Below are 14,505 nucleotides of genomic sequence, written 5' to 3'. Positions count from 1 at the left end.
AAAATCTTCAATAAAATACTGACAAGCCGATTGCAACAGCACATCAAAAAACGTATCCATCATGATCAAGTAGGCTTCATCCCAGGGATGCAAGGCTGGTTCAACATACGCAAGTCTATAAATGTAATTCACCACATAAACAGAACCAAAAACAAAAACCACGTGATTATCTCAATTATTGCAGAGAAGGCATATGACAAAATTCAACAGCCCTTTATGCTAAAAACCCTCAATAAACTCGGTATTGATGGAACGTATCTCAAAGTAATAAAAGCTATTTACAACAAACCAACAGCCAGTATCATACGGAATGGGCAAAAACTGGAATCATTCCCTTTGAAATCCGGCACTAGACAAGGATGCCCTCTTTCACCACTCCTATTCAATATAGTACTGGAAGTTCTAGCCAGAGCAATCAGGGAAGAAAAAGAAATAAAGGGTATTCAAATAGGAAAGGTGGAAGCCAAATTGTCTCTATTTGCAGACGACATGATAGTATACCTAGAAGACCCCATCGTCTCAGCCCAAAAACTCCTGAAACTGATAAGCAACTTCAGCAAAGTCTCAGGATATAAAATCAATGTGCAAAAATCACAAGCATTCATATACACCAAAAACAGACTTAAAGGGAGCCAAATCAAGGACAAACTGCCATTCCCAACTGTTACAAAAAGAATAAAATACCTAGGAATACAACTTACCAGGAATGTAAGGGACCTCTTCAAGGAAAACTACAAACCACTGCTCAGCAAAATAAGAGAGGACACAAACGGATGGAGAAACATTCCATGTTCATGGTTAGGAAGAATCAGTATCATGAAAATGGCCATACTGCCCAAAGTAATTTACAGAATCAATGCTATCCCCATCAAGCTGCCATTGACTTTCTTCACAGAACTGGAAAAAACCACCTTGAACTTCATATGGAACCAAAAGAGAGCCCGCATAGCCAAGTCAATTCTAAGCAAAAAGAACACAGCGGGAGGCATCACACTACCAGACTTCAAACTATACTACAAGGCTACAGTAATCAAAACAACATGGTACTGGTACCAAAACAGAGATATAGACCAATGGAACAGAACAGAGGCATCGGAGGCAACACAACATATCTACAACCATACAATCTTTGATAAACCTGACAAAAACAAGCAATGGGGAAAGGATTCTCTGTTTAATAAATAGTGTTGGGAAAACTGGCTAACCATGTGCAGAAAGCAGAAACTGGACCCCTTCCTGACACCTGATACTAAAATTAACTCCAGATGGATTAAAGACTTAAACATAAGACCTGGCACCATAAAAACCCTAGAAGGAAATCTAAGCAAAACCATCCAGGACATAGGAATAAGCAAGGACTTCATGACCAAAACACCAAAAGCATTGGCAACAAAAGTTAAAATAGACAAATGGGACCTAATCAAACTCCACAGCTTCTGCACGGCAAAAGAAACAGTCACTAGAGTGAATCGGCAACCAACAGAATGGGAAAAAATTTTTGCAGTTTACCCATCTGAGAAAGGGCTGATATCCAGAATTTACAAAGAACTCAAACAGATTTACAGGAAAAAAACAAACAAGCCCATCCAAAAATGGGCAAAGGATATGAACAGACACTTTACAAAAGAAGACATACATGAGGCCAACAAACATATGAAAAAAATGCTCATCATCACTGGTCATTAGAAAAATGCAAATCAAAACTACATTGAGATACCATCTCACACCAGTTAGAATGGCGATCATTAAAAAATCTGGAGACAACAGATGCTGGAGAGGATGTGGAGAAATAGGAACACTTTTACACTGCTGGTGGGAGTGTAAATTAGTTCAGCCATTGTGGAAGACAGTGTGGCGATTCCTCAAGGCCTTAGAAATAGAAATTCCATTTGACCCAGCAATCCCATTACTGGGTATATATCCAAAGGACTATAAATCGTTCTACTACAAGGACACATGCACACAAATGTTCACTGCAGCACTGTTTACAATAGCAAAGACCTGAAACCAACCCAAATGCCCATCAATGATAGATTGGACTGGGAAAATGTGGCACATATACACCATGGAATGTTATGCAGCAATCAAAAATGATGAGTTTGTGTCCTTTGTAGGGACATGGATGAACCTGGAGAACATCATTCTCAGCAAACTGACACAAGAACAGAAAATGAAATACCACATGTTCTCACTCATAGGCGGGTGATGAAAAATGAGAACACATGGACACAGTGAAGGGAGTACTACACACTGGGGTCTATTGGGGGGAATAAAGGAGGGACAGCAGAGGAGGGGAGCTGGGGAGGGATAGCCTGGGGAGAAATGCCAAATGTGGGTGAAGAGGAGGAAGGCAGCAGAACACACTGCCATGTGTGTACCTATGCAACTATCTTGCATGTTCTGCACATGTACCCCAAGACCTAAAATGCAATTTTTTAAAAAAAGTTAAAAAAAAAAGAATTTAAAATGAACCAAATATGTATATGCAAATTCTTATTTAGCATTGTGGGATTATATGTTTCATAAAGTAGAATTTAGTTCTGATAGCAGTCTGCCTACAGGAAATTTGGAGAGAGAGGGTCATGAAGTTATCACTCATTGTATGAAATAAAAGAAATATATTGCTTTTATTCTTAATATGTTTCCAGGTGGCGTAAGTACTTGGGAAGCAATTATGGGAGCCAGCTGGTTAGGACATTACAGATTTTATTTGTCTTCAGTAAAGAGTGGTGTTTAAAAACTGGGACAATCTACATAATAGAAAAGAAAAATCTTTAAAAAGTTATACGTCTCTTGCTTTCATTCTAAGTTATTTTTCTTGGATATATTGAAGTAAAAATAAAAATCTTTGGTGCTTGCTCTAAAAGTTAAAGAATCTCAGTTTCTCCCTGGGAATGGTGTATGTGTCTATGTGCTTGCTCTGTTTGTGCTTTGTGATTTCCTTTATCTATGTTACATTCTGTGTAGGTTTCTTTAATAAACAGATGAGGTGCAACTATATATTTCATGAAAGATGTGGACTTCTTTTCCTGCTCACACTTGTTCCTGTATGCCTTACCCTACTCTATTTATTTTGATATATATGTTACTTTGGAGGTGACTTGTATGTTAATATTTCTATAGATTAAAACAAGGTGTCATTATATCATCCTGGCTTGTAACATACACAAAAATAAAATATTATGAGGCTTCATGAGACAATGTGAGTGGTTTTCTTATCTGCATAAGGAAAATCGCCTGACTCTCACATGTGCATATATGTTTGTTCCTAGTAAATCACCCAAGGATAGCTATCAGGAGAATGTCTCTGGAAAATACATACAAACTGTTTATTCAACTTCTGATAGGTGAGTATGTCTTATGTCTTTATTTCCATATGTAAAAAGTACATATACATGCATACACATTGATATATACATCTTGCTGTCCTTTGTACTTAGAGATGGTTCCACTTAGTTTCTTGTCATGAATGTGCGTGGACAGAACAAAGTGCAACTCAATAACGACAACTTCTGCATCCAGAAATTTGTTTCTTGGCTTCCTGGCTGTTGCTGCTGTCTGATTTTGATGCACATTATCAAAAGGCCTTTCTGTGCCTTACAGCTGCCTCCCAGGCCAGCCTCTCTGCTGCTAGTGATCCCCAGGAGGCCCCAGGACTGCCACATTATTAGCGTTTAGGCTTCATTGCATCCATAGACTGTGCCCTCAGCCCTCCCTCCTTGTGTTTTTTTGCAGCCTTCTTGGCTTACAAACAGCCGCACAGATATATGTTGCTGTGACCCACTCTGGGCCCAAGCTCAGTTCCCAGGAGTGGAGTATGATGCATATTGATTGCGTGCTGGTGAACTGGCCCTGTTCCAGTTTTTTGCTGTTAGTGATCCTCTTTTACCGTTTAATGTTAGTGGGTCACCTAGGTGACATTCATGAGAGTATGACCTGCAGATTTTCAATGGAGTAAATGAATCATTTCAACCTAAGCACTGGAAACACGTCGTCATAGAAATGTCTGATATTCCACTGATGGTGTTTCTTTATAGCAGGGACTGGAGCTATGACTCTAGCCAAGGTAGAGACATATCTTATTTTCATGTAAAGTCTCAGCTTCTAACACAGTGCTTGGTACCTAATGTGTACTCAGTAAATGGGGTCTTTTTTTGAAAACATGAACCTCTGCTCCATTTTCTAAAGGAAACATGGATGAACCAGGCATCAAAATTATATCCTTCTCTTATGACTTTTTCAATATTTGGTCCATTAGCAATGCTTTGTTGAGTGTCTCGCCTATAAGTGACACCTCTTTGAGCAGTAAAGTCCTCGACACTAGCATTAGAACTACAAATATCATCTGGATAACCAATTAAAAAACAGCAGAGCTAGGTTTTTCATAATACTTCAAAAAGATCTTTGACTAAATATATGATCTTAGTAAAGATGATACCAACATCAAGGCATTTCCTGAGCTTGTATTTTTATTATTAACTTAAGGGAGGAAAATTTTCTCCATAAAAGTATTGCTGTTAATACAAAGGCTTTAAATGCTGTTCCTAAAGTGGCTTTGCAATTTTTCTTAGCCATCACTGCAGAAGTCAATTCTCTATGAGACCAGTTGGTTATACAACCTTTTACTGTTGATAGTGTGTAAATGTAGTGTAGCAATGTTCTTATAGTTCGTATCTAAGCATGTCAGTCCTGTTTAAAGTGGTTTCTCATGTAACGGGATGAAGCCAAGTTCTTTTACACATTCTTCATGCCCTTCAGAACATGCTCCTGCAGAATATTCACTGATGCTCAGTCCCTCCAAATACCCTCCCAGATGAGCACATTTGTATGTTCTGTTTACTCTGCTTGGAATTCCTCTACCATCCCTTCATCCCCACCCCACCAAGCCCACCTTGAGAGCTCTTTCCTCTTCAAACAACACATACAGCACTTTTTTTCTGACAAGGTGTTCCTGACCTCACTCCAGGGGTTAGTGGTTCTCTTGGCTGTGATCTCCTCACTCTTTCCATGTACCTGTATTCCACTGTGATCGTTATATCACGTGTCTTTACATCATGTAGTGGAAAGAGCGTCTTGTCAGAGGATACTGTTTCACCACTCTTTGTATTTGCAGCTCCTAGATCAGTGCTTGTGGAATGATTGGAGGCAGTGTGGTCCCAACACAATGAATCAAGATCTGTTGCGCTCATTGTGTTGAAATGAGTTAGTAGTACCCAGGAAACGCTAATCTATTACCAAGCCCAGAAGTAGGAGCAGAGAGGAGAGAAAATGAAAGGGAAAAGAAAGTGGGAAAAGAAAGGCATTAGAGTTGATAAGCTTTATCTAGCTTTATACTTTTAATCATTCTAGAAACCTCTTTCTAAATCTCATATATATAAATAAATATTTACTCTTCCACTCACTAGTTTCATGATAGTGGCATATTACTTATCCTTCTGTGCCTCAGTTTCCTTTTTACCAAAATGATGATAAAAATAATAATATTGGCTTGTCTGGAATGTGGTAATGAATAAATGAGTTTATGTAAGTAAAGTGCAGAGAAAAGTGCGCTGCACGTATCATATAAAGCACTACGTAAATATTGGCTGCTTAATTTCACTACCCCATTACATATCCTACTCTGGAAATGTCAGGCCTGCATGCTAATCCCCTAAAACTAGTATACTCTGAAGGATGCTGTTTAACACAGTCCTAAGACCTTAAAAAAGGAAAAGGATCCTTTCCTAAGGTTCTGGTGTGACTCAAGATATTTCGGATTCTGCTGATCACATCTACAGATCATTTACTATTAAATATCATTTTAAAAATATTTAATATTTGTTATTTAATAAATAACGTAGCTCTCTTTTCTTCCCCATCAAATTTGTGGTGGGGTTATATCTTGCTGGAGAGCATAAATTTTGTCATAGGAGGTATTCTTACATCCTGAGTCTTACAGTGGCACCTTGAGGAGTGTTTTGGTGACTCTGGCCCCTAAAGTCCCATGATTTTGTGAGTTTATCAACATGCTCTTGAATGGATTTCTATTTTGGGCATATTGAATATTTTGGGAGTTGAAAATGTATATTAATCTGCAGCATAATTTTTCCATGTAATCTGTAATATGATATATGTAAATTAATAATTAAAAACCCTCAACTACTTCTGAGGAGTACTTGAGATATTCCCTGGTTCAACTAGGAAACTGAACACCTTTATCCCACCCAGATGCACTCTTGATTTCTGATGAATTAATAATTTGAGACTTTCTTTCATGTTAATTACTTGATATCATTTTGAGGTAACTAGAAGAGTCAATTCTATTACTAGAATAAATAAACTCCAAACTTTCCTTGATTTTGTGAAATTTTCTAAAGTATCATCAGATACTTTCAGATTATCGTTGAATACTGTTTCCATATGAGTTTATAGGGAATACATCTGTCTTTTGTATTATGGCAAATTTATTTTTAATTGCTTATGTCTTTATAGGTCTGTCATTGAAAGAGATATGTGCACTTATTGCCGAAAACCCTTGGGTGTGGAAACTAAAATGATTTTAGATGAATTACAGATTTGCTGCCATTCTACTTGCTTTAAAGTAAGGATGTGTTTATTTCACTTAATTAAATAAAAAATTGCATAATGACTGGAATAAAAATAATTGCTTAATGAAATGCATGAGATGAAGCAAAAGCTTTCAGAAGAACTGTCAGCCACATTAATAATACACTACTTAAATATTTCTGGGTTCTTTTTTTATTTTAATTTTTTATTGGATTATAGGTTTTGGGGTACATGAGCAGAACATGCAAGACAATTGCGTAGGTACACACATGGCAGTGTGCTTTGCTTTTCTTCTCCCCTTCACCCACATTTGGCGTTTCTCCCCAGGCTATCCCTCCCCATATTTCTGGGTTCTTTAGCCTAAACCTCAAAGATTTGTAATTACGATCGTGGCTTTAGGCTTAGAGTTGATTACTGACACATTTATTCACTCTTACCCTAGAGATTTAAATCTGTGGAAAAAAATTTCCACTTGGTCTTTTTATAAAAGTTTTGCAACACTTTACTAAATTATGAATTACAGAAAATATGTGATGAAATCAAAACAAGAAAATAGATTTTTGAGAGGAAAGCTAGCAGTTTCTTACATCACAAAATTAGGACCAATGGATTTAACAATATGTGAGTGTCAGTCTACTTTGAGAGCATAATTAGTTGTAATTCATTGGGGCTCAATAAATAATAATAAAGCTTTTATTAGTAGACGAAAGCTTCATAGTTTGTGCTTTCTTAGGATGTTTCTTTGCATTCTCGCCATAACGTTGGGTAGATCAACATCATTGTTTTTGGTGTAACTGCGTAAGCACTAAACAGGAATCTGAAGACCTGAGTTCTGGTTTTGCCTTTGCTTGTAACTGTTCATGTGACTTTGGACAACCACCTAAATTACCTTGCCTCAGTTTCCCTAACTGTAAAATGAAGTATTGACTAGACTAGTGGATCTCAACCTTAACTGCACATCAGAATCATCTGGGGAGATGAGGAAAAGATAGAATGATCGAGAGCAGCCCCAGTTAAATTATGAATCTTAGAGGTGATTATCGGGCATTGGTATTTTTAAAAAGCTCCTTGATTAATCTAATGTGCAGTCAGTTGGAGAAACAATGGCCCAAATATATGGGTTCTTTCTAGTGCAATATTCTACAGTTGATACAATTTATCAAATCTACTCAAAGAATGAAATACTTTGTCAATTGATTGCTTCTATTACAATTACCTTCAAACGGTGACACATAGCAGTCAGAAATATAGTAACTCATTTTGAGCAAAACATTTCAATTTTAGAGCATAATATATGGGATCCTATATAAAAAACAATCTGCAGGTTGTATAATTAGTTATGAGAACATGATGTTGCTTTTAGTTATGAAATATATCCAATTAAACAAAATTTAGTCTGTAGCTTTTTATTTAAAATTACTACACAGAAAAATGTAAAACAAGAATATTCTCCTCATCATCACTTTTGGTAAATATTTTCGTTTGTTATATTTTAGATCATTTATTTCTATTTTTAATGTAATTTCAATAAAATATTACCGAGAATAAAAACAAACATCTTCACACTCTTAGAAAAATACTGATTGTTCTCTAGCCATAGCAATAGCGAGCCACATTGACTGGTTTAGACATGTTCAATTAATCAACAACTGTTTGCTTCAATGAATTTGCTTCTGAAAGCCAACCAATCAGTGACAGCCTCATGCTTGGAAGTCAGCCAATCAGCAGTGGACAGATATAAAGCAGAGGTCAGCCTTTCCTACCTCTAACCAGTACTACTTAAAATAAACTTTTTCTCAAACCCAGTCAGATCAGCAGTTTATTTTGCTCATGAGATTGTGTGCCTGGACAGCATGATTAGCTCTCCCTTAAGTTAGCAAACAATAAATGCAGCTTTGCATTTTCGCTTGAGATATTTCATCATCTTGTCCTTGGCATAAACAATTTTGGGGCATTTATATCTGCTCCACTGTGAGTGACGTAGAAAAATCCAGTGGTAGACAGCCCTTAAAACTACCTCAATGGCAGAGAGATGATGTGAGAATTTATTTGAAAAGTTCAGCACTTGGATTATATACAGGTACACTCTTCATCACACCGTGTTTTCTCTTGAGTCTCCATCTGAGCATTGCTGTGAAAGACAGTCCTGAATGAACCGAAAGGACTTTTCTATGTCTGTTTCTCTACAAATCAATATTTCATTTACAATAAAAACTTAACTTATTTTTTTTTCTTTAGTGTGAAATATGCAAGCGGCCTTTGGAAAATCTACAAGCGGGTGACAGTATTTGGATTTATAGACAGACAATACACTGTGAACCTTGCTACTCTAAAATTATGGGTAAGCATTACACTCTGTAAACATTGATCACTTTTGTTAATGTTAACAAGCATTTGGTATCATTTAAAATGATGTATTTTGATAAAGTAATATATTTTATTAATTATATTTAAGAATTCAGCTGCAGATATTTATACTATGGTAGTATTTTGTTTAATGGTATGAAATCAGTCAACTTTTATATTGTCTTCTGATATCAGATTAGATTTAGATACAACTAAACGAAAAGGTAATTTATTTTAGAAAATTTTCCTTTTTTCCCCAAATGTAAAAAGATATTGTCTACTCACATAATTGTTTAAACTGAAGTCCATGTTTATAAATGACCTTTATGCTTACACTTCAATACTGTATAATTTTTAATCTAATTTGGTTATTGCATTAAATGCTTTTGAATATTACCTTTAAATTCTGTGTAATTCCATAAATATATAGCCTTTAAGTTTTTTTATCCATTTAAGATGAATGTTACTATAAATTGCACTCTTAATTAGCATATATAATGTGAGAAAAGGATATTGAGGACCTGTGTTTTTAACTAACATTTTCTATAAACTACGTATGAAAGGTTTAAAAGCTAATTTAAGAGATGTTGCTCATTGTAGGCAAATTAGCAAAATTAAGTCCTGTGAAACTTGACTTGTTTTTAAAAACTACTATTTACATTTTACTTTTAGATTCGGTAGTTAGTAAATAAAATAACCAAAATGATATTGAAAAGGTCAACAGTACTATGTGAAAGACACTTTTTTCCTGCTGTCTTGTTGATATAATGAATGAAAGAGGAACACTTGGGATTCCTATGGGAGATCCAAAGTATGGAATTTAATGACAAATGTGTGATATTAATGAGCAACTGGCAGACTACATCTAGAAAATGCTCTGAAAAAAATATCAGAAACCCATGTTCCATCAAGCTGCAGAATCAATTACAAGAGCAAACCTAATTATACTCAGATTTGCCTTCTATTTTCTGCTTCCCCCAGAGAGTTCTCATATTCAATTTTCTTTCTGATTTAGCAATCTTATGATGATCTAATGTGATGTCATGGGTCTTGATGTGCATGGTGGTAGCTCTAAAATTTTTATTCTCCCAGGAGTTCATGATGTGGCTTAGGGAGTGTGATTAACAAAAGACTCAGAAGTTTTGTGTCTTCCTCCCTATATGTACTCCCTAGGCATTGCATGTTTTATAGTACATACAAGTTGTCAAGAGATGACTCTCGGACATCTCATAAAACACAGTATGACCAAAAGCCACAGTGATTATTTCAGAAGTGGACGAAAAAGTGGAATCTTTAATTCACCACTACCCTGTGGGTTAATAATTGTGAATCTTAATGATGAGCTTGTTTTTGTACTGAATTTGCTCATCTACCCTTTTTTTTTTTATTCTTTTTCAGCAAAGTGGATTTCATAACTCTGGCACATGGAAATCAAGATGAAAAGTTCTCATTAAGGAATTAAAAGTTGCAAGTTTTATCTTAATAGTATATAATCTAGAAAAGCTTTCACATTGAAGATCACCTCATATAAAATTAACAATTCTGCTATTGTATAAGTAATCTAATTATTTTCAATAAGATCACACACATAAAAAGAGGCATCTGATCTCTGGCTAGCATTAGCAATAAAAATTTCAAATGGCTCCAGTTACCAATGTCAAAGGAATGATGCTTCTGATAAGCAGAGAGCATTATCACTCCAGTCAGGTCCATTCACACTCCGTATGTTGGCTGTGAGTGGTGGTTTCCATTAAAGCCAAGTTTCTCATTTCCTCACCTTTATTTCTCTAAGAATTCAGGTTCATAGACATTGTTGACATCCTGAAGAACTGACAAGGAAGCAAGATATGCTTCCTTCATCTGTAAAACAAATACTACCAGCATTTTTTTCATACAGTTTGACAGAAAAATGTTAACATAAAAAGGTTTTGGACCTTAAAAATCACTAAACTTTCCAGATCTCTGTGCTATTATTTGTAACATAAAGGAGATTGGATAAAATGATGTCTAAGGTCCCTTTTGCTTCCCAAATTCCCAAATAAAGCAGGTTTTAGTTTGTGCTCTTTGGAAACATATATACATATGTGTTTGTTAAGCCTATTGAACTAGATAAGACATAACAACAATTTAACTTTAGTGTCATTGTTTAATATCAGACAAAGTGTTTGAACATCATTTTAAAAACAGAAACAGATTTATGGGTAATAGATAAAATCATATGACATGTATACCTTACATGTTATCATTTGTTAAATTTTCTTTGTATGCATCTCAAAAATCTGGGTATACACATAATCTATTAGAAGTAATGGTTATGGATTAAAAAGATATGTTCTTTAGCATGTTATATATACTCATATTACATAGCACTATATTTACAAAAGGCTTATAAAAATAAAATGAACTATCAGTTACATAGAATCTTTATGTGAAGTGTTTGTAAATATAATTCACTAACATTGATTTTGTCAATTATAGTGATCATAATCTATTATATTCTGTTGCACTGTGTAACATTTTTAACTGCTCAAGCTATAGATTTTATTTTTAAGGAACTTTGCTGAAGAAATTGAACATGTAATAATTATGTGAGGAACTAGTATTATTAACAGTGAGAAACTGAACTTCTAAACTATTTTATGTGCAGATAGAAATTGTTTCTAGAAAAAAGATGTGTGGAACATTAAAGTGGGGGCGGAATTCTAGAGAAGTTTTAAGGCAGTTGTGGAAAACAGCTAGAAACTAGGGAGATTAAAAGATTATCATGTGTTTTCCAAATGTTAATACAATCAAAGGATTATTCTCCTGTGTAGTAATTTCATGCATCTGTTCCTCTTACAGCGTGGTTCACAAAGTGTTAAACACAAAATGCTTATCAAAATACAGCAATGTATAATTGTTGTCCTGTGAAGAGGGAGCCAGGAAAAATAATTAATAATGATTTTATATTCATTAATTCATGCTTGATGAGAAGCAGTGGTAATTGAGCCACATGTTTTATTGTTCTTTTATTACATGCTATCAGAGTGATCAAAAGAAATAATTTTCTCAGAGTTGAAATTGGCTGCAGAAAAGGATGGATGAAATAGTATCCCTCCCTTTCATATAAAGTATATTAACATCTCAATGCTTTTGTAGTAATTAAAATCATCTGAATATCATTTTAAAAGCATAAAAACCTAAAAGGAACACACATCTCATTTCTCTATAGCTGTTTAATGATTCTTGTCTCCTACAATAATGTAGTAAATCAAACCAAAAGCTGTTGTAAAGATGGAATGGACGTGAAGTGGAGAAAGAAGGGCTTCTGATTCATCAAGATCCTTCATTATGTCTGATTCATCAAGATCACTTCATTAAGTCTGGGTTTATTCTCACTCTAGGAGTGACAGACTCCTGAAACAACTGACAAGATCTCATTTTTTGCAGGCTATTATGTTATGATTGGCACACTTTTCCTGGGCACAATTGCCTAAATCTAGGGATACCAGGTCCTGAATTCTATCATCAATAAAAAGATGTCTCTGAAAGAGAATGAATACCTTCATCATGACAATATCCTTCTTAAAAAAAAGTCAAAGATGTATAATAATCTCAGAAATAGTATAGTATAAAATTATATTCTCTCTTTTAATAAGGCTAAGAAATAAGATTTTATTCCAAGAAGTTATATATATATCTTAATGGTTTGATTGCAGTCACTCAATTTATTATATATGAGTGATAAGATGGTCCAGCTCTCACTATTGTGTATTCCCTGACTTGTTTACTGTGATAGAAAATTGTGAGCATTTGGAACATTCAGCCTGATAAAGAGCTCTACCAAAACAAGTGACTGTTGGGTCTACAACATGGCAAACTAACAAGGATGTTGATTTTTTTTGTACTACTGAATTTGCTGATTATTTTGATAAAATGTAAATAAATTGCTGTTAAACTTACAGCTATTCCACAGTGCTCAACAGTTCCCAGAGCCACCTATAAATATGTGTATAACTTGAGTAAGCCACACATTCCCTCTTGGACCCATTCCCTACTGTTTAAACTATGGAGTTTTAAATACTGACTTTTGAATGTTGCCACCAACTTAAACATCACACGACTCTAAGAATCTATTCCTGCTTCTTACCCGGTTCTTAGATGATATCTTTCATTAGATGCATAAGAGTTTTTGAATATTTTGTATGTACTTTGAAATTGCATGCTGAATTTATTATAACACAAATTGGGGCACCATTTCAACCCTTATTTACTGGACCTTTGTCTTGCTTAGTAAGTATCCCTTCCAGCTGGGAGTGGTGGGAAGCCAAGGTGGGTGGAACACCTGAGGTCATTTTTCAGTCTATAGATCTCTGGATTGGAAGAAGTCATATCATCACCTAACAGAGAGCACTAAGGGTCAACCAGCATTTCTAGCTTGTTAGCTGAATGGGTAATTGAATGGGATTCAGAGATGTCTCCTTGAAGAGTGTTCTGTGTGTAGGAAGAAAGGTGTACTTGGGTAACTCATAGCTAGAGACTTGTGTCCTCTTCTATTTCTTTTACCAATGTTTTATAGTTTTCCTTGTAACAGATCTTTCACTTCTTTGGTTAATTCATACATATTTTATATTCTTTGTCATTATTGTAACTGGAATTATTTTCTTGATTTCTTTTTCGTATGTTTGCTGTTGGTGTATATGAATGTCAGTGATTTTTTTGTATGTTGATTTTGCATCTTGCAACTTTACTGAATTCATTTATCAGTTCTACCCACTTTTTGGTTAAGTCATCAGGATTTTTTAAATATAAGATCTTGTAATCTGTGAACAAGGCTAATTTGACATCTTCCTGTTCAATTTGGATGTCCTTTTTTTTCTTTTTCTTGCCCAATTGCTCTGGCCAGGACTTCTAGTACTATGATGAATGAAAGTGGTAAACATGGATGTCTTTGCCTTGATCTAGATCTTAGAGAAAAGGCTTTTAATTTTTTTCCCATTCAGAATGATGTTAGCTGTGGGCTGACAGGAGATATCTTAAGATATCTTCCCTTCTATAGCGTTTCATAAAGGGATGTTGAATTTTATGGAATGTTTTCCAAAATCTATTGAAATAATATGGTTTTAGATGTAGATATAGTCTATTCTGTAGAATGCTCCATGTGCTGATGAAAAGAATGTGTATTCTATAACATTTGAATGAAATGCTGTATAATTATCAATTTTGATTACAGGTCTCAGATAGGGCTGAACTGTAACATGTAAGCATCTCTGCCTGCAAACTGACTAAATTCTGCTTTACTTCATCTCTCTCATGGTAAATGCAGCATCTTTGTCCATTTTAGCTGTGATAGCAAAATACAATAAACTGGGTAGCTTATCAACAAAAAAATGTTATTTCTTAGAGTTTTGAAAGCAAAGTCTAAGATCCAGGTGCCAGCAGATCTGGCTTCTGGTGTGCTCCTACTTTCTGGTTCAAAGATGGCATCTTCTTGCTGTGCCCTCACATGGTAGAAAAACAAAGCAAGCCCTCGGGAGCCTCTTTTATGAGGGCACCATTTTGTTCAAGAGGGCCCCACCTTCATGATCCAATGACCTCCCAAAGGCCCCACCTCTGAATACCATCACATCGGAG

General features: G+C 35.2%; 1 protein-coding gene across 16 annotated transcripts in view; it reads left to right on the top strand.

The window, feature by feature from the left end:
* The window catches only part of SCEL (sciellin), a 114,557-nt gene extending 100,295 nt beyond the window's left edge, over positions 1-14,262 (top strand). For 8 of the 16 annotated variants that reach the window (XM_035295756.3, XM_035295738.3, XM_035295751.3 and 5 more), the window contains 4 exons: positions 3,273-3,347; positions 6,472-6,580; positions 8,785-8,887; positions 10,291-14,262. In XM_035295756.3, coding sequence (XP_035151647.3) covers positions 3,273-3,347; positions 6,472-6,580; positions 8,785-8,887; positions 10,291-10,307 — 304 coding nt within the window. In that variant the 3' untranslated portion in view covers positions 10,308-14,262. The remainder of the gene's footprint in view (positions 1-3,272; positions 3,348-6,471; positions 6,581-8,784; positions 8,888-10,290) is intronic. The other 8 variants (XM_035295733.3, XM_017970751.4, XM_035295707.3 and 5 more) reach the window with 1 other exon arrangement.
* Positions 14,263-14,505: the final 243 nt, after the last annotated feature.

This window comes from Callithrix jacchus, chromosome 1 (genome assembly GCF_049354715.1).
Source record: "Callithrix jacchus isolate 240 chromosome 1, calJac240_pri, whole genome shotgun sequence".
Classification (NCBI taxonomy): Eukaryota; Metazoa; Chordata; class Mammalia; order Primates; family Cebidae; genus Callithrix; species Callithrix jacchus.
This window is presented reverse-complemented; position numbering and strand designations above follow the sequence as displayed.